General features: G+C 28.3%; 1 protein-coding gene across 1 annotated transcript; it reads right to left on the bottom strand.

Annotated features, from left to right (window-relative positions):
- Positions 1–641: 641 nt before the first annotated feature.
- Positions 642–20135, bottom strand: LOC119679567 (FMRFamide-related peptides-like). Its single transcript, XM_038092001.1, has 2 exons — positions 20105–20135; positions 642–2027 (listed from the first exon to the last, which is right to left on the bottom strand). The coding sequence occupies exon 2, from the start codon at positions 2010–2012 to the stop codon at positions 894–896; it is 1119 nt and encodes a 372-aa protein (XP_037947929.1). The 5' UTR covers positions 2013–2027; positions 20105–20135; the 3' UTR covers positions 642–893.
- Positions 20136–24531: the final 4396 nt, after the last annotated feature.

The raw sequence follows: 24531 nt of genomic DNA, 5'->3' as shown, positions 1-24531 counted from the left end.
GAGTTGAAGTACTCGTACTATGCTTTATGTAAAATTTCTTTATAAAGTATAAAGATAAATTAATTCCGAACTATTTGGTCGCATATTTTAATAAAAAATCTTACTTTACTATATGAATTTAGACAGGTGAAGGGATGAGTAAGTAGATATGAGAGCAAATGACAGTCTTAAATGTTCAACTCAGATATTATTTTGCTATGAAAAATAACCCTTAAGGCAGTGGTCCCCAGGCTGTGTCAATACTCTACTATTCATATTCTTATAGCCAATATATTTTTAAGGAAATAAGGGAAAAATATTTATTTTACCGTAATTTATTTTATATTCATCTGGTTTTTTTTATGTACCCCTTCTCCGGGAAGCACTTTTCTAATCATATAGGAAGTATTAAACCGTCATTTCGTAATTTCGTAGTTATAATTATTAGGTTTAAACAAAAATAATTTTTTATTAATAATTATTATCGTAAATAAAAAAAAGTCTACACAAAAACAATTTAAACTTTTTCAAAGTATTTATTAAAATTATGTTAATTGGTTTTGCTATATAAGTTAATATATGTTTTTTGTATATGCATTTGTATATATATATTTTGTTTATATAATAATTTTGATTTAAGTATATTTATATTGTAATGCGATTTTAAATTGGTTTTAATACATATTTATCATATATAATATATTGTATGTAAGTGCTCAATATAAGATTCATTTAAAAGTGAACTTTTAATCCAGCCCTTGTAAAAATTCACCTTTAACATGTAAATAAAAACTAAATAGAAGACATAACATCTGTAACTCTAATATACATATATATAAACATTCATCCTAGCAATACTTGATTGCACCATAATTTTCTTAAAATAATAATTATTTTTGCATTTTATATATAATTTATTTATTAACAATATAATCTGAATCCAAATCCATATCCTCGATTTCATCCGAATTCTTTTGTTGCTGTTGTTCTTGTTGCTTTTGCTTATTAAAGAGCACGCTTATGGCTTTATCCATGGGATTGGTTTCATCGATTGCACTTTTATCAGCTTGATGTAAGATCTTGGCGGCCTCTTTAATTTCATTCTTCTGTAGCATTACTTTTGTATTATTGGAATTATCTGGTGTGTTAACACTCTTGCCAAATCTCATGAAATTCTGATCCATCTTACCGAAACGCATAAAGTTTGCAGAGTTGTCAGCTGGTTCGGGTGGAGTTCTACCAAAACGCATAAAGTTATCAGGTCGACCGTAACGCATGAAATTCTTATCGATATAAGATTTTTGATTTCGTCCAAAACGTATAAAATTCTGTTTGGGATTACGACCGAATCTCATAAAATCAGCAGGATTTCGACCTAAGCGCATAAAATTGTCGGCACCACTACGCCCGAAGCGCATGAAATCAGCAGGGTTTCGACCAAAACGTATAAAATCAGTAGTTGGCACGCGACCAAAACGCATGAAATTATCACCACGAGAATCGCGTTGAGTGCTGCGTTCAGCACGCTCATTACCTTCTTTATAGTTTTTAGATTCGTGACTGTTCGCCGTTGGATATTCCTCAATTTGACGTTTACCGAAACGCATAAAGTCAGCGGGATTACGGCCAAAACGCATGAAATCAGCGTTAGGCGTGCGACCGAAACGCATAAAATTATTTTCCAGAGCTCTACGTTTCTCAGCCTCCTCGGATAAAAGTTTCATGCGTAATTTAGGACGATCCTTGCGGAATTTCAATATAATGGAATTCTTCGCATAATCGATATTTACAGCAGATATGGGTTGAAGAAATGCTACTTCAGTTTGATCCCGAGCAGATTTTATTATTGGTACATTACTCTCCTCAACACTCTCCGATGAGTCCAACGGATCAAATGGTATTTCTGGTGTTAGTAGCGAGTTGTAATCATCCGATTCGTCCAGCACATTAGATTTCGGGTTATCAATAATCTCGCTGAAACTGAACGATTGTAGCTGATAAATCGATAATAGAAAAATCAATAAATGTAACATTTTTACGAAGTTACACTGAAAAGAGAATAAGTAGTCGATATTTAAAATACACTGAAATTGAAAATCAAGTTCTTATTAATTAAGCTATGCAAATGAAGTAATAATTTTATAGTTTTCAGCAATTAAGCTATAAATATGTAATAAGTAGTCGAAGAAACATTTTATAATTGATCTCAATTACAGACAATTACTTTTTGGATTGAAAATGAAACTATAATTTTGAATAACTTCGCGCCAAACTACAGCTTTTAATTTACAGGTGATTGTTAAAACCAATAAAAATTATGAAAAAACATGAAAAAGTTAATCAAACCAACAACTATAACGACTCCAGCCACTTCAGCAACTTCAACGAAATCAAGAAAACCCATAAACGTGCTCACCACAATAATCGCAAAACGGCAAGCAGTGGCGGCACAATTTCAAGTTCCACCAACGTTAATTTGAGATGAAGTTGTGGCTAAGATGAAACACGAGGAGCCGTTATGCACCGCGCGTGTGTTCGCTAATTAACCGATAAATTATTAAACCCATCATTTTCTCGGTTAAGAAAAGCGGCGTATGTGCGAAGTTAACGAAGTGCATAAATGCATTTTATTTTGCATGTGCCACTATGTAGAAACTCATACGAGGGAGCATTGATAAGTTGAGAAAAATAATGAAATAAATTTTCAAAAAATAGTTTTCTAAATATATATACAGTATGTATATGGGGTAGATTAAAAATAGTTTACGGGTGACTAGAGTTAATTTTATTCTAAATAACATATTTGATAATCAAAATTTATGTTACAAGTACCAATGATGTAACTGTTTAAGATTTACTTTAAAATTTTTATTATATTTCTATTCAATTTGCATTCTATTTCTATTTTCATTCCATTTTCTTTTCATTTTTATTTTAATACTATTTTATTTCTACATAGAATTGGCCACATAAGGCCCAATTCTATTTTATTTTCTATTACATTTCTATTTTATTTTTATTTTATTTCTAATGTATTTCTAATATCATGTTTCCACTACAGCTAAAACTACTTAACTATTAACTACTTATCTTAATGAAATTATTCAAATTATTCAAATTTTGTTAATTTCCCTTGTGGGACATTTGTTATTAAGGGTTGCATACTACATTTTTTACCTTAAATCAGTAGATTTATTTATAATGAACACATTTATATGAAAGCTCTTTATATGGTAAATTATTATTAGGATTTAATGGCTTTAATGCTCCGGCCTGGCGTTCCTTCAAGAACATAGTTAAGGACAATTGATGTAGAACTAACATCAGCACGCTACTCATAGAACAACATCTGCACGGCAGCTCCAAATATAACACGTTCCAGAGGAATTGTTGAGGCCCTATGCTCCACTGGGAGTTAATGGAACAAAGAAGAAATGCGCAAAATTGCATATATGAGACAAATGGAAACTTAGTATGATCTATTTTTGAATTATTTATATTCCATTATATTTCAATTGTATATCTGCTTAATATCGATTAATGATTTCCGATTTGGAGTTTAATTTAATAACAAAATGTACTAACTGATACTAATGATGAAATAAACCTATATCTAAATTTTTTGAAATATTAATTAAAATTCACTAATATAATTGTAATTTATTGTATGCCCATGATCCTTCACGGATCACAGGCTGAAATCTTTTTAACTAACTCTTTAGAAGTGAGTTTAGTGGATTTAATTGTCGCACTGTGGCTTTCGATATTTTCCATCTAGAGAGAAAAAAGGTTGCTACTGATGTTACTATAGACTTAACTAATAATAATCTTAATTTATTGGATGACATTAACTTTTCACGGACCATAGGCTGAAATCTTTTTAACTATGTGGCTTTCGATACTTTACATCTAGAGAGAAAAAAAAGGATGCTATTGACGTTACTATACACTTAACTAATAATAATCTTAATTTATTGGATAACATTGATCTTTCACGGACCATAGACTGAAATCTTTTTAATTAACTCTTTAGAAGTGGGTTTAGTGGATTTAATTCTCACACTGTAGCTTTCGATACTTTCCATTTAAAGAGAAAAATGGTTGCTACTGACGTTACTATAGACGTAACTAATAATAATCTTAATTTATTGGATAACATTGATCCTTCAAGGACCATAGACTCAAATATTTTTAACTAATTTTTAACTAATTCAGAAATATTGCAATATAATAGTCTTTCCTGAAAGTTTTCAAGCATAACAGAAATTATGAAGCATACCTCGTATTACTCATAACCGCCACAAAGGTATTATTAAAATCATTTTATTGGCTAATTTCTGCATAGCGTACACTATAAAGCTTCATATTACTATAACACTAATTTATGTGCTGTGGTGCTGTGATACTCTTCGGAGGCACTGCATCTTGCGTTCACATGGTTTGGAAATATGTACCCGCCACATGAATATACAGAAGCTCTGTAGATAACATTGTGCGAAGTAAATATTTATGAATTTGTTAACATAATTCTGCAGCATGACATTAGGCGGATCATAACTCCAGAGCTGTGCATCATCAAAGGCATCAAAGGTAATTGAAACACCGAAGTAATGGCATTTTTAATGTGCTTGTGGTGTCAACAAAACGCATTTTACTGCTGTGATTTCTCCGAGGATTGAGTTTGTGTTTTTATGATTTTGTCAACTCTTTTACGTTGGCTCTCCACAGCTAAAAATGCTTGTTACTTTTATGATAATGTGTATAGATTTATGTTAATGCATAGATTTAAATATCAAAAAATAACAAAAAATATTCAGACAAATAAGTAAACTTTTAGACCAGAAAAAAATTTGTGAACAGCCCACATGCAAAGTATTTTTTGTGGGATTCCTTCAAATACTCATATATCGACACGTGTGATAATTTCAAATATTAAATATCACATGATTATGCAAATTTTGTAGCCTGATTGAAATGTGTTATTTTTATCTCACATATTACAACAAAACTGCCTGATACGAGTATCAAAAATATCAAATATCGCTTCCGAAGTAACAACCAAACTTCTGTGCAAACTAATTGAATTGTTCCCGGGAACAATACGCAGGATATCATACATTCATACAATATTTACTTGAACCTTTGATGTTATGTTGTTATTAGTGTAGATATCATTGTAATGAAAGCACAAAAAAATAAATATAAATAAAAGTAAATTTTAAAATAAGCATTCCAGTCTTCCATATCATTTTTTTATACCCATGTTAAAGTGGCAACAAAATATGTCTTATCCTTGCTGCAATTAAAGTGACTTATTGCAGCACAATAATATATAATATAAGGAATTTTTTAATTTTGGTAATAAGTAAGAATTAGGTTCTATATGTATGAGAGATACACAAGGGTAAATTAGGGTTGGGAGTTTATAGTATATTTAATTTTTTAAATTTTATGGATGCTAAAATAATTTTCGAAGATTTAATGTAGTTCTAATTCTAATAAAATAGTTCATAATCATAAACATTTTAATTTGGAAGGTTAGATCTCTACGGTGTTTAACACGTAGAGATAACACGTATTAATCCAAGGCTTTAATCAACGCCCCATTGGAAGTTCAAAGAATTTCCGTCGATATCAATAAAGAAATATGTGCAAGACATAACTTCGATCTTGGTTTGATGCGAGGCCTCCCTACAACCTCTGCTGATCTTTGGGTCATAACACCCGGTGGTGTATGCGCAACTCTACGCCGATTGAATGATAAACAAATGCCTGATCATTTTTCCCGCGTAAGTTTAGATATTAACCATAGCCACAACGAGTCTAACCTCAACTGGTCAGCACAACCGAAGCTGGGGATCACTGACCAGATTTACACTTCTGGTCAAGTGGCGCAAGTGGAGCACTTACTACGATGCACACTTCCTGCACAAGTGTCGGCCTAGCACCAGGATTTTGGTCGCCTCTTACGACAGGTACTAATACTAACGGAAATATTTGAATCGGTTGAAGAAATTAAAGGAAAGAAAGTGTGTCAAACAATATATTAAAGACATAGAATTAAAAAAAACCCACTAATTATAGGGCACAATAGATCACTTAGAACTATTTTCTTTTAGAAAATTTATATTATCAAAATTTTATTTTTCATATATTATAATAAATTTAAATAATTTAAATTTAAATAGAAATTTTTCAAAAATAATGATAATTTCATAGTAAAATTATTAATAATAGTTATATATAGATAACTATTATAACTCTATTATAATTCGATTATAACTCTATAGATATGAATAGAGATTTAATAATAACAATTATTATATATATTATATGTTATTATTATTGCTTAATTCGATTAGTAATCTGAAAATTGTTTTTTATGTTATTTTATTTTATTTTATTTCATTGCATTTTATTTTAGAAACATAAAAAAATTAAAAACTTATGAAATTGACAGACCTTTCAACTTTTTAGTCTATTTTAAATAGAGCAGTAAAAGTTTTTTTTTAAAATATTGCAGTTATGAATCTTTTAAGTGCCGTATTATACCATATAAAACAAGTAATATACTAAGAGCAAAGTCTGTTGGGTCCGACAATTTAACACAATATAATGAATAACTATTATCGTTTATATAGCACTATTTTAGATCCAGGTATAGAAATGAATTACAATTTTATTGTTTCTAGTAAGTGTTTGTAGGTGAAGATTATATACTATTGTTATTATTATATTGAAAACTTTAGCACTGCGATCAAGAGATCTATTGTGTCCAAAATCTAATGATATTATTATTATGTTGGTGGATATTTTAAGAATAATGCTAATTAAGCAACTATATCAATTCATTGCTCATTTAGTTATAATAACCTATAGATTGTTTCTTACCAGCGATCATTTAGTGAACTTACATTGGGGTACTACAAAAATTCTTAAAGAATTGTTGGCCAAATTACAAAGTCATCAGCAGTAATAATACTTGGGATCAAGAAAACCAGTCTATATTAAACAAATCTTTCAATTAGGATTTAGGATCTGAGACACCAGTCTGTATAAGACAAATTTTTTAATAATATTTGGGATCATTGAGATCAGTCTATATTAAACAAATTTTTCAATAATATTTGGGATCAGAGAGACCAGTATATATAACGCAAATCTCTCTATAATATAATATTATACAATATAATAATTATATTTTAGATCAGAGAGGTCAGTCTATATTAAGCAAATCTTTGTATAATATTTGGGATCAGAAAAGCTGATCTTTAGTTAACAATTCATTAAAAATCTTTGAGGTTAGAACGACCAGTTTATAGTGAATCAATTTATTACTAGTATTTCAGGTTAGAATTAAATTTTTATATAATATTTTTAAACTCGTTATATATAAAAGAAGGCGATTTAAATAACTTTTTAGATTAATTGTAGTAATCAAATACTGTAGAGCCTTGTTATGTGAATTGTCTTTAATCACAATTAATTACAGAAAATTGGCATTTTTTCTCCACTGTTTTATGATTTAATCAATAACATACAATTAAAAGAGTTTAAAAATAATTTAATGAAATACTTGTATATGTATATTCAAGGTATATAAATATATGTTGTTAAAAGATATTATTTAAATTTCCTTTAGTAAAATTAAAATGTTATTCTTAATATATAATTTATTTTTTAATTCTAGATAAATATTTACAGAATACCAGACATTTACTTGTAATTTGTCCTTCAATTAAAAACTGCTTAATATATTATTTATTAAAATGTAAATATTTTATTATTTTAAAATATAAATCAATAGTCACAACCTAAATAGACAAAATAATTATATCTGCAATAATGTTTATTTAAATTTATAAACTTATGTCACCATAAGTTTAAAACTATTACAATTTAAATTTAATTTCAAATTTCATTTAAATTTAGTTTTAAATTTAATTCTTTATTTTTTTAAATTTAAGATTTATTTAAATTTAAGATTTATTGTTGTGATTACTCTATTATTACTCTTTATTATTATTTACTATTTTTTTAACATAAACCTTTCACAGTAAAGTAACAAAACTGCAGAAAAATGTGCGAACATAAATATCAAGTGCGGCTTTGGGTCAGTTGATTAAGGTGCGCTGACTCTAAGCTTCAAATTTGGCAGGGCATGAGTTCGATTCCTGGTACTTGCAGTCTCAAAAAACTATTTACGAATAATTAAATACAATAATTATTTCCAAGATCAGTGATGAAAAATATAAAATAATGAGTTCTACAATAATATTTATTAAAATTTATTGTTCTCTTGAAGCAAGCAACTTAAAATTTAAATAAACAAAAAATAAATAAAATATATTAATTTGAAAATTTTCTTTTTTATTTTTTTCTCTTAGATTTTTTGATTTTACTACAAAAATTAATGTACTTTAATTAACTTTAGTTAGCTTTAGTGTTGCAATGTGGAAATAATTTCTTTAAAGTTTGAAGTACGAAGTTATGAAACTGACTTTTAGTTAATACAATGGCAATAATAAAATTTATAGATGCATGTCGTATATTTGGTAACTCAGATCATCAGATACAGCAATTTTCGAAAACAAAACTCAAGCTACTATTATTAAAGATAGAAATAAAAAATATTAATAAAATCTTGACAAGTATTGACCTTTCTGTTTTAGGTTTTTAATAAACCTAAAAGTTTAATAAACAAAAGTCGTGATAAGTGTGTCATAATAAATACAAATTTACATAAAGACATAAAACGTCATAAAAAAACTTTCAATTACTTTGTACATAAACGCCACTACTGAAAATAATTAAAACTCTAAAATTTAAAAAAAAAGATATACTATAAACATATTTGAAGCTCTATCTTGCTCGAAACTACACTCAAAAAAATAATTTGGTTGATTTAAACAGAGTAACTACACCTCAGGTCAAAATATTTTTACTCGAAGCATTATATTAGTTCAACCATACCATATGTTGGTTTTAATATATTCTTTACCAGATGAGCTGAAATTTGTCCAACAAAATGATCAAGTCAATTTAACTATATTAGTATGTGGTTTGAGCATATTTTTCTGAGTGTATACTCTTGTACATATATGATGATTAAAAAAACTCTCAAGTTGATTTCATAAATATTGGAATGTACATTATTATTATAGGCTTAAGAATCTTTTTTCAATCAGACTTCGTAACTATTTTCTATAGCTCTTAAGGTCTATTTTTTATTGACTCTTGTCGGAGTTGTGGCTCTGCGTATAAGACAGAAACCGTACTTCATCTCATGTGTCCACGCTGGTTTCAGAAAGATGTTTCAAAATCTTTGGAGCTTTTTTTCTGACCTATTTTCATTTAAAATTGATTTACCCAACTAAATTTGTAGACTTGTCAGTTTGGTTTACTTCTACTCGATTAGCGTCAAGCTTTCTTAAAGAGACGTTATTTGTGCGCTAGATACTTTCAGACTTTTATGTTAAAGGTGGTCTTTTAGGTTTGGCAGATGTAGTGTGGCTCATCCGTGGTATCATGGGCTTTGGTGCTCAAGACTGCTACTACAACCTTGTCCAACCTAATCTAACTTAAGTTTAAAGCATTCGGGAGATGGTAATTTATGGTCGCTTTTCTAACAAAACTTTGAAGTTTAATTGTCGTGTGGTATTTTGATTTACTCCTTATCCAACCTAACCTAAGCTGAGTTTATAGTATTGTGGAGGTAGCTCCATTAAATATTAAATTACTTCAGAGGTTCTTAAACTAATACACAGATAGATATAATCGTGTTGTCTAGAATAGAATCACTAAATTATTCAAGTAACCAACCTGAGTTTGTTAGTTTGTAAGTAAACTTCTTCTGCATATCAAAAAGACTAGTACACTGGATATGAACTTACTCTGAGCAGAAGTGAGTGATTATTGCTGTCATAAAATATTTCTTTTTATGTCTTGCAAGATCTCTCTTGGTCAATACACGATCTTACAAAATCATGTCCTGGTTCACGAGGGTTCACACTTCAAATTTGACAGTGTTTCATTCCTGTCACTTGCAGTCTAAAAGGTATATAAAGAGCATTAAACCACTAGATATTTCCAAAATCATTTAGAGATATACGAAACAGCTGTATGGTTAGTCTAGAAATTTACTTGGTTGAAATTAAAAACTTGTTTAAAATAGATTTTTTTACATGGAACCAAAAAAAAAAAATAATTTAAGATTAGTTTTTTTTTTAAAATATATATATGGTGGTGTAGAGTACAATAATTCTGCAACTTTATATTTTTTAGTTGTTTGTATAACTGATTTTATTTCTGTTTAGTTGTTTGGTACTAACAGTTGTCACAACAATCAAAGCAACACTTAAGCTTCTCCATCAATTCATTAAATATTAGTATTAAACAAATAGTCAAACAAAATGTTTTTTTCAATTTGTGGATTAAAATCTGTTAAAGCAATCATAAAGTCCACTCACTTATCCATTCATTTATTTAACAAATCATTTAGCTAACATCTAACATCTAAATTTAAGCCAAACACGATAACTGTAGTGTTTTGCTTCTCCGATGGCCCTCAATGTCTTGCAAGACAAAACAGAAGTGTGGCGTATGAGTGATGTAGCAAATTTTTTGGTGAATGTTGCTTCATTTGACTAATATGTGTGTAGTTTTTTGTATTTTGTTTAATTGGTTAGAATAATATTACACAATTTAATTATATATGAAAAAATATGCAATATTTTTTTTAATCAATTAGATTTTGAAAGTACAAAGTATTGAGTAAGAAAAGTTAATTAAGTGGATACAAAAATCAAATTAAGCAATAATGCAATCATGTATATAAAATTCTATATTCCATAGAAATATTTTGTCTTAATATTCAATAATTAAATAATTAACCTTTGCTATACATTGAAGATCTTAGCAAACACTATTAATGCAATTGCAAGACATTGAAGTGTTGCTGAAACATTTTGACCAGTCATTCATTTTGTTGCAGCAACATTTTTTGTTGAGATACATTGCTATAAATTGGTTTCTAAAATGAATTTGCAATAAAATCTTAAATAAAATATAATAGTAAATTTAGGCCTTGTGCGAGTTCGAGTAAATTAAAATTTAAGTAAGGTAAATTAAAATTTTCTAGGGATTTTTTGCACTGCTAATATGTAAATATTTATTTATTTATTTATTTATTGCACTTATTCATTATTTCAGGTTAAAAGTTTTAAAATTTATTTATTACACATTTTATAAAATTTTCACAATGTTAACACATAATTTACTTAATTTTTTATCTTATTTACTCGACTCAAAATTTTGTTAAATACCAACATTTGCTGCCATACCGACATAATTTACTATTTCCTTTAATTTATCAACAATTTACTTGAATTCGTACACAGCCATTATATTAAGGCATTGTTAAAAACAATATATTTTCAAAATTAAATAAAAATACTAAGACTTACTATGACTAGAAAACTAAGTCCCACCTATAATAAAAATAGATTCTCGGAACTCATCAAAAGAGACCGCGTGAACACTATAAGGCTTACTGCAGTTCTTAATGGTCATTGGTGTATAGGAACCCATGCAGAGAAACTGCGCATTCCTAATACTCCTCACTGCAGAAGTTGTAGAAGCCCGCAGGCATAACAAACCATATCACATTTTCTCTGTGAATGCCCGGTTTTAGCTTCCAGAAGATATAGGTTCTTACGAAGACACTTCTTTGATAGTTTATCAGACTGTTCATCGCTGAAAACAAAAGACCTATTAAATTATTTAAGTTCGACGGGTTGGATTTAGTCTCTACTCTTCTATACTAGCGGTTCTTGCGAGGAATGTGGTAGCGAAACGGCGAAAAATCGCTAATTGAGGTACATGGAAGTTATCTAATGGCCTGCCACTGCAACCAAGACTTTTTTTATTAAATTTAGTTTCTGTTGACTAAACTAATTTATATCAGAAGAAAAAAAAATCCAGTAACAATTTATTGTTCGTTATAAGCTAAACCGCAAAAGTCATTTATGGTCGCTTCTCTAACAAAAGTTTGAAGTTTATTTGCCGTGTGGCATTTTGATTTACTCCCCTTATGCCTGTTGCATCATAACCGTGATGTAGTGTTGATGTTTCAACAATCATTCAAAAATTTGCACATTCATATATTGTCTGCATAAATGCCACAACGCCACATACTCATTAAAAAAAAAAAAAAGATATTTACGCCTGAATGCACAGGTGAATGTGCGAAGCGCTATGAGTTTTTGTGGTTTGCAAAAATTGTTATTCTTAATATACAAAATAGGTTTTGGTTCAACATCAGGTGGGAGGTTTCTGCACTTAGTTGCATTATTAGCTTGAATGAAATAAATTTTGTTTAACCAAAATTTAAGTTAATATTTTAAGCTTTTAATCTTGCTTGTAGGTATTAAATGTAACTAATACTTTTCTATTGAAGCTAAAACACAACATTTGGTTTCGTATTATTTCAAAAATAAACTTAAAAATAATTCCGAAATTCTTATATTATTATAAGTAATTTTAGAATAAATAGTTTTTAATAAGAAATTAATAATAAGCTTAGCTAATGTATTTTAGTAATAAAATTTTGCTATATATAATTTTTTAATTTATTTAACGTATTTGGTTTCTTATAACATTGGAATGTTTTTAGCTATATAGAACTTTTAAGTTTCCAAAACATAGATACAGTTCTGTTATGTATATGTTATAATCGGTCATTGTCGATAGTGTTTTTAGGGGACTTCAGATTTTGGTGTGGCTTAGACAGATATATCTGCGTAAATGAAATTCCGTTATACTAGTGTCAGGTTAGGTTAGATTAAGAAGGCGCGTGCTGACAGTTATCAGCACTTTTCCTCGGAGGTATACATTGTGCAATGTGATGCCCTCAAAGATTTTGCCGAGAGGCGAGTTGTTAACCTTTATTATCTTCGTGTACTATCCTCGTTAAACCAATTATGTTTTCTAGATGAAGTTGAGGAGATCCGATCAATTTGCTTTCGTTATCTATTCCAGGCCAGTGGAAAAGCGATCCACAAGTCATTGAAATCGCCTTGTCTGCGGTCCTGGACAGAAATACAGGAAGTGATCGCCAGATTCTACCTCCTCTTCATTCTCCTCCTCCTCCTCCTACATAATTCTTTTGGTGGAACTTGCCGCCGTTGAAGCATAGCCGCATTGGCATAGTACCCCGTTAGTACCATATTCCAGTAAGTATTTGAACTGCAGGTTTGCTGAAGCCCTAAAGGCTTTTCAGCTATCTCTGGTTAGATAGAGTATAGGAATTCTCATTTTGAAGTCTAGTATTGGTGTCATGTAGCAGAATCTAGATCCGTCTTGATTAAGCCACAACCCCTTTTTTAACCTCCTCCAAAAAAAGTGTATGATTTAAATACTGACCCATTAGGACGTTAAAAAACAAAATTATTATTGAAAAAACAAAATCATTGCACTGTGAAGGAATAATTGCAGTTATTTATAGTTTAAATAATTGTTATAGATTGTTGTAGTCAAATTGTTAAATGAACACGAATTATTTTTAGTTGTTGTACTTGTACTTGGCCATTATAACCGCGTATTGTTAGTGACCTTTAATGGTGTTCTTGGGTGGCTCCAAATTTGTGTGGGGTTTAGTCGGATATGTATATTTAAACGTAAGTACGCGGTAATAATATTTCTATTAATGCAACTAGGTTTACTAAAATGATTTAATTAGATTTTAATTAAATTTTAATTTAATTAATGCTATTTATTGTTTATTTAATTGTTTCCGTGAGAATTGGTTTCGGATTATTTATGATTTTAATGATTGTTAGTGACCTCTAAAGTTTTTCCATGAACATGAAGAGTATTCAGAAATCCAGAACAAAATCAGTCATTAGCGATAAGTTCTGCCTATTCATTATAATCGGGTTAATGATTTTTGGAGCTTCAAATTTGTGTGCGGCAGAAGCGAATACATGTGTATGTATATATATGGGATGTGCTCTCATTATCCAATGTCCCATCGATTGATCTTCAGTGAATTGATTTAGGATTATATATAATTTTAGTGATTATAATCATTTTGTTGGTAATTATTTTGTCTCTTTTTCTATGGAAGTTTATATTAAATTTAAGACGACAACAACTGTTTTTATCTATTCGCACAATTTAGTTTAAGACCTATTGTCCCGTACCGACAATAGCTGTATTAAAAATCTATGTAAATTTAATAGTAAGCGTTTTTGAAAAATTAAGGACTTTTTGAAACTCACTTTTTTTAAAGACTTCTTTTAAAGCGAGACCTAAACTTCAGTGAGATTTGTGACTATATCCTATGCGGAGTTTTTAGAAATTTAGGGAGTACTTTAACCTCTTTTCTTTAGACACAGTTTCCAAACTTCTTTAAAAGATTTGTTTTAAAGCATATCTTACACTTAAATTAGATTTAAACATAGATCTTACATGGCATGGTTCTGGTACAGATGCCTCACACTATCAGAACAATCAATTGATATAGTGGATTTAGTCTCTACTCTTTTATACTAGAGATTCTTGCGAGGAATATAATAGCAAAACGGCAAAAAATCTCTAATTGAGGTACATGGAAGTTATCTAATGGCCTGCCATTGCAACCAGTATAACTAAATGTTTCACATTTGTTCTTGGTAGATCAATTTTTGCTAAAGGGTACGCTAAATTAAAATTTATCAAGAATCGTGTTAAGAGTAGTGTAAGGTGGGTGCGAAAATAAAAATGTATGTAAAAAATGAATGAAGATAAAATTTGTACATGTATTGATTTATCATCGTCCAGATCCGTTAAGTCCTTAAAATTACCTAAACTGTTACAAAAGTGTTATAAAAAATGTTTCAATCAGGGAAATTACTCTATTACGTCCTGATCTTATGAACAAAAATAAATCATTAATTGTTTAAATAACAAAAGAGCAATCTAGTGATATATTTATAAAGATAACTCAATTGATACGTATCCTAATTTTATGTGAGGTGTGCGCTGATATTACTTGGCACGGTGGCAAGCCCGGTATTCTTACCGATAATGGATGCGAATCTATATCTCTAATGTATTATATTTGTATTTATTAACATTAATTAGTGAAATTTATTTATTCTGTCTTTGATACTTCAAGTTTATTGTTTTTTTAGTAAAATTCTTATTAAAATTATTTAAATTTATTAAAAAAAAAAAATTACTATCATGACTGGCTATATAATTATTTATTCTTAAGTAATTATATTAAATGTGAATCAATAATGTTTGAGATGTTATATATTGGAAAAACCGTAAATAGTAGCGATTAAAAAACAATATCAAATTAAAAACTAAAAAGACTGCAATAAACACAGCAAGTAAACAGCAATTACCAGCAATTTGCTTTCATCCAGCCACAACCGAGCGTTTTTATGAGGATGCCGCAGCCTCAATTAACTGATAAAAATGTGGTTTTAATGGCGAAACATGAATATTAAGTAAAGTGAGCAGCACAAAGTCAACAGATTTGGTATACAAATCTGAAAAAATTTGGCTTAAATGAATTTTTAACACGACGAAGGTGTTAACATAAAATAAAATTACATAATTGATGGGCTCAAATAGGCGTGTGTGGTGTACGTGTGGGCCCTTGAGCGTATGAACAAAAATGTTATTATTTTGCATAATCATTTCATTTATTAACTGAAATAAAAGTTATTAAGAGAAAAACAAAATTGTTAAAAAGTGTTAAAATATTATTTCTTTAGTTCACAACTGCTTCTATTTTATTTTTTTGTGCATTATTAAAATTTAATTTTAATTTAAATCAACTTTAAATGCATACCGAACACCTAAATTTAGTTTTAAATATCTTACGAAGAATGTTACTTTTCCTGGATCAACCTGGATCCAGTTGAAAAAGCCTGACTACTTCAGGAAAGTAGGTCCAAATGTCAATTTGACTATGCTTTGTATACGAAAAGGGACAAAAGGAAATGGGCGAAATAATGAAGGGTAGAGCTGCAGTTTGGGCACATATAAGGAATAGACATGCTTATGCGTGACTAGTAAATGTTTAACACTTGCCTATACCTTGATATCAAGATAGAACAGTTCGTGCTGCACAGGAAAGACGCCGTTCTTCCTAGGAGATATTAGGCGGAGTTCTATTGAAAACCTTGTTGTAAGTCATAGGTCTCTAAGAGAATACTGTATCTGTGCGGAGGGCTATGAATCCATGTCTGTATTCGACCTCACTAATATTAGCTCATTTGCAAGTGGGGTCCATATAATGTTTTATAGAATTTAACTGTAAAAATAATGATTATATAGCAATTACATTTGGTTATCCCAAATTGTGGCATTTTGGACAGTGAAAATGTACAAAAAACTAACGAAAGACTATTGTATTCCCAAAAAGTTACTGTACTATGTGTCATTTGGGTTAATTATTAAAAAAATTATTAAAAAAATTATTAAAAAAATTATTAAAAAAATTAAAAAAAGGTTTGGAAACGAAAACATATAAATGATGTCTTTATTATTTCATTAATTTTTCTTGGAAAGTGATAATCTTCAAAAGGTATTCATCAAAATTTTACTACAATTTGATGTTTAGTTAACAGTATGAATACTAAGCAATGATATTAAGTTTACTAAGTTACTTTTAAAAAGAAACAAATACTGACTGAGTTGAAAAGTTTTATAAAGACCCTGCTCTATGGAAATCAATTATTTATGGAAAGTTTGTTGATAAATCTCCAGTTGGGGGCTGATAATGCTAAACACGCTTAAATTCAGTTACTTTACCAGAAAACATCAAAGAAGTCGATATAATTCTATTTAACTACTAAAAGATAGTTACGGTTTGAGGAAATAGAAGATATCTTAATGATATTGTTTCAGAGCTAAGTGTTAGTTTTATTTCACACGAATATTCGATAATGCAAATGGAAAGTATCACATTTGGTCACAGTGGACGAAATGTCGCCAAACAACAAATTCCATGCTCTGTTTAGAACCGCGACTATACAGTAAATGTACATGTAGGATTTTTACATGAAGATGTTAATAATGGATGACATATAGGTCAACAACTCGACTCTAAAGATAAATTGGCAGTTAGCAGAATTAATAGCAATCAATGAAAGCATCGTAGAACAACCGAAACGTAAATTTACACTGGTAAGACTTCGGTTTTCATATTTTGATATGCGCACAATAATCTATCCATTAATTACTTTGAGTGAGAAGAAACAATCAACAGCCAATATTATGTGGCATATTAGTGTATTTGGAAAAAGACATTAAAGAAATGACGCTGAAAAAACCCTCTTCCATCAAGATTTTCGTATCTTAATTTATTTTTGTCTCAATAAATAATAATGTGTACTTTGAGTTGCTTTTCCATATTCTCTGGATTTAGTTCCAACTGACTATTATCTGATTGGAGACCTACACAAAAAATAGAGATTAAGTGATTTAGCTGCATTGAAGAAACGATTGCAGAAACTGAAGCAACGTTTTTTGATGTTAAATCATTCCACAAGAAATATTAGGAGAAATGTTGCAGAAGTATTGAAATGAATGTGGTACTCTTGAAGAGGACTATGTTCCTGAATAAGGTTATTGTTTTATTACTCATTCCATTAAATATTAAAAAGTGTTATATATAAAGTTGTATAAGTATGGTTGTTAGGATTTTTTCAATAATTTACTATTTTTTTTTTTTTAAATAGGCTATTTGTGCACCCCGACCTAAAAGATCTATTGTGCGCCTATAGGCCCAACTAGGACAATTTTAGACTATTTATAAATCTAATAATTGCAGTGGGCTTAATTTTACCTATTTGATTTGGGACCAGGATCCCGCTACCAAGGTAATCGAGTCTACGTCTTCCCACCGCTGTAATTTACTGTTTATATTTGTTGCAGTAAAATGTGTCACTTATTTATTTATAATTGTACTTTTTATAATTATCTCATTCCTATTTTCATTATATTTATTAATTCTATTTCATATAAATAAACAATTGTTTCATAACAAATTCAGATAAAAAAATTTGATGATTTGTATTTACCGAAGGGTCATAACTATTCTATTTATACGAAATAAAAAGTTAAAATTATTAGTGTAGTAAACTACAATATAAATGCAATTATATTCGTGACGGCTAATTAAAAATTTCGAAGAAAATTTATAATTGAACGTAATTTATGCGACAAAATATTTATTTTTTCAGTTGCAGAAAGTTTTAAGTTTTCAAAAAAAGTACCAATAAATAAAGATTTAATAATTCATTTATGTAAATTATAAAGAATAGGCAAAATATGACACTCGCATTTATCACTGCTTCCAGCTGGTCCTGTCATGACCATTATTCTACCCATTATTACGATGAATTGTGGAATCAAAACACCTTTTTTAGCTAATTGAAAATGTTTTGTTTCTCCCACTACTTCCCCTAACCTAACTTAACCTCTCCTATTCGAACTATAAACAACTATCACGTTATCAACTATTATTATTAAAATATTTAAATTAATACTATATATATATTTTAAAATATATGCAATTATTAATATTTTAAAGGTGCTTCACATGTCACTAAGTGTTAATGACTAATTAATTTTTAATAGCATATAATTAAAAACTATTTTGTTATTATAACATTTTATATCAGTGGCGCATTGAAAATTTAATAAATAATATTAAATTTCAATGCAAATGAATTGCAAAAATATTGTTAAAAAATATATATCTATATATATTTTATATGCCCCTTGGCGCAATCTTGGCTACACCACTGTTCTAAATATATATTCTTAAATATCTATTTGTGAATATATATTATATCTATATGTGAAAGTTGACACCTTTATTTTCCGTGTCTGATTTATATTCAGCACCAATTGAATTTGATATGCTTTATGACCTGCTGAAATTATTGGCTCATATTTTTTCAAACATACTGAACGTTATGAGCAATAGATTGCGATATTGGTTGGATATAGAATTCCTTTTTAATATTGGACCTTTTTACATGGAAATCACGAATAACAAGTATACGTTAACTTATAACCAATTGTACATCTAATCAATTGAGTTTACTACTTGTCGTTAGTTGGCATATATCGTTAGTTCGTTAGTGTTATCGAAAAAGTAAGTTCACAATATCAAGCATGTATCATATAGCTCTTGAAGTAACCCACATAGGCATAAAGCGTGGTAGGAAGAATTGCGTAAAATAAGTGATTTTAATTAAAATGGAGTCACGCCGACTAATTTTTTAACAAAGAAAGTGGCGTGGTTCATTTATGTTCATTAAATATATATTTCTTAAATAACGTTATTTATGCTAACTAGATTAATAAATGTCACAATAGAAGAGTTCCAACTAGAAGTTAAACCCTACTATGTTTTCAATCACCTGTATTTTTAATTTTATTAGGATGGAGACCCTTAAATATTTCAATTTAAAATGAAGTGGACTTGGATCACTTTTAAAATAAAAGTCTCTTATAAGAAATCAGTATTATAGGAATATTTTTTTTTCACTTTCTACTAACTACATATATATGATTTATTAGTAATTAATTTTATTATTATGATTCTAATTATATTATATTTGATAATTATAAATTTTTATTAATTTTTATTAAATTATATATTATAATCATATTATATTTCATAATTCATATTTTTTTTAATTATTATTATTCTTTTTCTCAACAGTTTATTTATTGTTAATTATAAAATAATTTTTTAATGTATATATATTAATATAATTATCTTAAGATTTTGAACTATTTCATATTATTTTTTTAAATTGTATTTTTCACAAAAAGAATTCGTAATTTCCAAGTTTCATATACATAAAAATTAATGTATAAAAAATATATTTATAAACAATTTAATTGCTGAAAACTATATTTAATTTGTTCAATTATACCAAGAACAAAATTTTTTTTCGCAAGATTGAATTTTAACTATTAATTACAAATATTTCTATATAATTTATTTATTTACTGATACTTATAAACTAATTATTTTTTATTTAAATATAAAATTCTATCAATTTTTTATTGTATTTTAATATTAATTTTCCAAACACTTTAAACTCACCTTTTAATTATTAAAATTTATTAAATCCTTTTTCAAACAACTTAATTTAGTTAGAATTTTAATTTTAATTCAATGAATTTTCATATTTTATTTAGACATTTTATAATGTTAAGTTAAGAAACCAAATCTATAAATTTCATAAGCAAAATAAATTCCAAATATATTTAAACTTTTTCGAATATAATTTTTATTTTATTTATTTTATTAACAAAATATTTTCTTTATCACTTGCTGCACGTTTTAGGATCACTACACTTCTGTTTGCTACGTGGTTGTAACTTCGTGTTTTATATGCAGCATCCTTCGCCATGGACCAATGTTTCAATGGCAATGAAAAAAAGCAACAGCAACAGCAACAGTGAACAGTGAACAGTAGGAGCAGCAGCAGTAACAGGAACAAAAGAACATTGTAGCTTAAGCAGTTATGTTTAAGGATGCGTCATAAGCTGAACTGCTAGTGGGAAGCAACAGTTTATCAAGCAACATATTGAAAAGCTAACATGTGAATGTGTTGGTGTAAATGATGCAGATTAACTTTGAATATTTCATACTTACCAACATGTTGCGGATTATGGTCGAAAAAACTACATTTTTATACGGAAAAAACGTTTATTAGAAGTATTTTTTATATGCTTAAATGAATAATGAACTAATAATAACTATTATAGATGTATTTCATATTATATTATTTTATTAAGATTTAATTACATATATAAACTTATTAAAACTATAAAATTAATAAAATTATAAATTGAAATTAACATAGTACTCCTCTTAATGTAAGAAGGCACTAAAACTATGATAAAATTAAATACATAATTACATATATTTATGACTAATAATAACTATTATAATAGTATTTAATATTATAGTTTCTCATTAAGATTTAATTACATATATTATCTTATTAAAATTATATAATTAATAAAATTATAAAATCAAATTAACATAGTACTCCTCCTAATTAAGAAAGAAATCACTAAGATTTCAGATATCACTAGTACTATAGTAGTAAATTTCATTATAGAAAGACAGTGAAGCAACAATTATCAGCATTTTTTGTAATATATAAATTGTTGCTATTTGGTGGACTTTATATTTCCTAAAAGAAATGGACTATTACAAACGCTTCAAAAGACAATCAAAATATTTTCCATTGATTCCATTACATTTGAAGCTAAAGGACCTTGCAAGCTAGCTGACTAACTAATCAACCAAAGTGTAAGTTTTACTCACCTTTTGTTATAGCTATATATTATAAAAGTTTAGTTTTTAGTCTCTTTGCCATTATTTAATTAATTACTCTTATTATGAAAATATATCGATAATTATTAAAGTAAAGAAAAATGAATTAAGACTCAAGACCAAAATAATCTTTCCTTGTTAATAATTATTTATTTGTTTTTTTATACTCTACAGAGATTAGAGTCTATGAGGATTGGCATGTCAATGACATTTTGATTGTCTAGTAAGAGACGTGCTCCCATCTTAACTACCTCATTTAATAGCTTATTCACCTTTACACGTCTGTAACCGGGAACACAGAATACATAAAACATATTTTCATACTCCAATAAGTCAGTAGTTCCCTTGCATTTAAGAACGCATTGGTAAAAGATATGGCGGGAAAAATTTATTTTTATGTTTGTTGCAGCATTTTTGGTATAAAACCAGTACTTATTATATATCCAACATTTTTATATGGGAACAAAAGTAGCAGTTTACATGGTCTTGCTTCGTGATGTAATGTGTATTTTGAAATTAAGAGGTGATTGGAAATCTCACTCATCGGTTTTCCAAACGAAGAGATATGAAAGTAAATGTTCTGCTAGTTTTTTTCGTTATGTATTAAGGTATGTGAGCCAAAAATTATACTCGTATTTAAAATAATACACAAAAGTGGCTCTAAACTAAACATACAGTACTGTTGGAACACAGTGGTGTTTGACATATAAAACAGAATGGATAACTCTTTATGGAGCCACGGAATGGATAACTCTTTATTTGTATTATTATTAAAGCTTTGATGCGAATACGCCCAACAGCTGGTACTACGGCCAGAAGAGTCCTATTGTACCAATTTCACTATTTATTACACATAGCCCTTCAAAGCTTTATAAAACAAGTATCTTCTGTGCGTTATTAAAGCTCGACAGTCACAAAGAATATCCATAGTAGTTTCCTCATCTTCGAGGCATAATCTGCCTCGAATTAGCAGATAATTGTAGTTTATGAAGGTGATATTTCAGACCATAATGACCTGTAATAAAACCTGTTATCAACCTTGAATTACAGTTTGAGAAATGAAGAATGTTTTTATAGGGGTACGATTTTATCAGTGCATTGTTTTGTCTAATGTTTAATAAACTAAATATATCTTACAATAATTTTTACAAATCTTTATATTCAGCACATAGGTGCATAAAGAAGAAATATATGAGTTTGAAAATTGAATCACTCAAATTCATATACTTTCATATATTTTTCTAATAAAACAAAAAAAAAAAAATTAAATAAAGAAAAGCATTACATGCCAACAGAAATGCATGACAGAAATTGCAAAAGTGCACGTATGTAGGTTTTATTAGGAAACCACATACAAAAGGAATCCTAACAGAAGAATAGGAACGCGTGTAACAATGAGTGACAAGTACATTTTGTCATCATAAATAAATACAACATGGCCACAAAATAATTTTCTCTGTTATTTATTTTTTCTAAGACAAAAATTATGCATAGAAAAAAGTTGAGTAAAAAAAAAATTCAAAAAACGTAAGAAAACTGCATCACGTTTGCAATTTTACCTTCTACACAAGATATTTTAAATTGGTTAATGTTGCTCAAAAGGTTGAGCATACGCAACAAGTTGCTGAATGCTTGGCAACATTATGACGCCACATTGCTATACTTGCAATGGTAATATGCTAATTGACAACAATAAATACCGCCCATTTTAGTGCTTATTTTTTGTGTTACTTTTTGAAAATTCTTAACTTATATTTAATAATGAGTTTCCTTGTAAAGTGGTGTCCTCTTCGCTAAATTAGTTGGATGGCTAGTTACTGCCTACGTGAGAACCTCAATGCTCAGTGCTTCAGCTATTTGTGTGACTGTGTGCGTTTGTTTATATAATTTGTGGTTTTGAAACTTTTCTTCACTCAAGTTTACGTTAGCACAACATTTATGGACTTTTATAGACTCGAAATCGGATACATATTGTCGCCTTTAATATTATGTTGTAACTTTAAATGTCTATGCGAACGTAATTTTCAAGGAACTCCTTTCTTTCACACTTTTATCCTTGAGGGTTGATCACAAATTTATCTCATCGCAGTTATTTTTATTTATAATTGCGACTGCATAAAATTTGCAAAATGGTATTTTTTCTATAGTGAATTTTAAATACTCTGTAATTATTTTCTATTCTTTAATTTTGTTACAAATTAAAATAAAATTTTAAATAGCATTTATATTTTTTATAAAAATTAAATTATTTACTTAGAAATATTAGGCTCTTAGAACCAATCATAAAAATGCTGTTCTTGAACTGCTTAAGAAAGGTAAATTCTTTTAAATAAAATAATTGTTTATATTTACTATTTAATGCTTTATTATTTACTACAAAATGCTTTAATATTTAATAATTACTAAACAATTTTTAATATCCGTTTAACCTTTAAATATGAGAATACATAATTAAGACTAATAAAGTTCATATATTGGTTTAACGTTTCATTACTAACTATACTAAATTAGATATTTGATCCAAATTTAATTGAATAATAATTAAACTTTAAACTCAACGTTTAAAGTTTATTATTATTTATTTAACGCTAATACCTTAGTTATAGTAACAAAATTTTTTTTTATTATATGTTTATCGAATAACACGTTGCAATAATAATCAACTACTAATTGATTATTGGAGTAATTTTCTCAAATCACCTTTAAGTAATAAAAGTTAACCCAAACTTATGTTAATTGTTTAATATATAGACATTTTAATACAGTTAAAACTTCTCAATATCGTTTACTTAAGTATTTAATATTTAAGTATTGCCTTATTAAAGTATTTAAGTCATACATTGAAAATTGCCTACTGCATATGTTATGTATTGCTCTACAGAATGGATTTACATCAACTAAGTAATAAGCCCCTGTACTTAATCACTTCCTGTGTCTTTGGCTACGACTATAGATTAAGCGTTTTCAATATTTAAAAGGTCTTTTATTCACTAACCTAGTAGAATTTACGAAACTAGAATTATTAGCTTAAAGTCATATAAGAGATCAAATAATGTAATAGTCAGAGTACAAAAAGTTATAATTAAAAAAAAAATTTTTCCATAGGTTGGCTCTCCCTTGCAAAATTTGAAATTATAACAGTAGGCAGTATTTGTTTTCAAGTGGAAATATTAAAATCACTA

The sequence above is a fragment of the Teleopsis dalmanni genome, chromosome 2 (assembly GCF_002237135.1).
Source record: "Teleopsis dalmanni isolate 2A chromosome 2, ASM223713v2, whole genome shotgun sequence".
Classification (NCBI taxonomy): Eukaryota; Metazoa; Arthropoda; class Insecta; order Diptera; family Diopsidae; genus Teleopsis; species Teleopsis dalmanni.
This window is presented reverse-complemented; position numbering and strand designations above follow the sequence as displayed.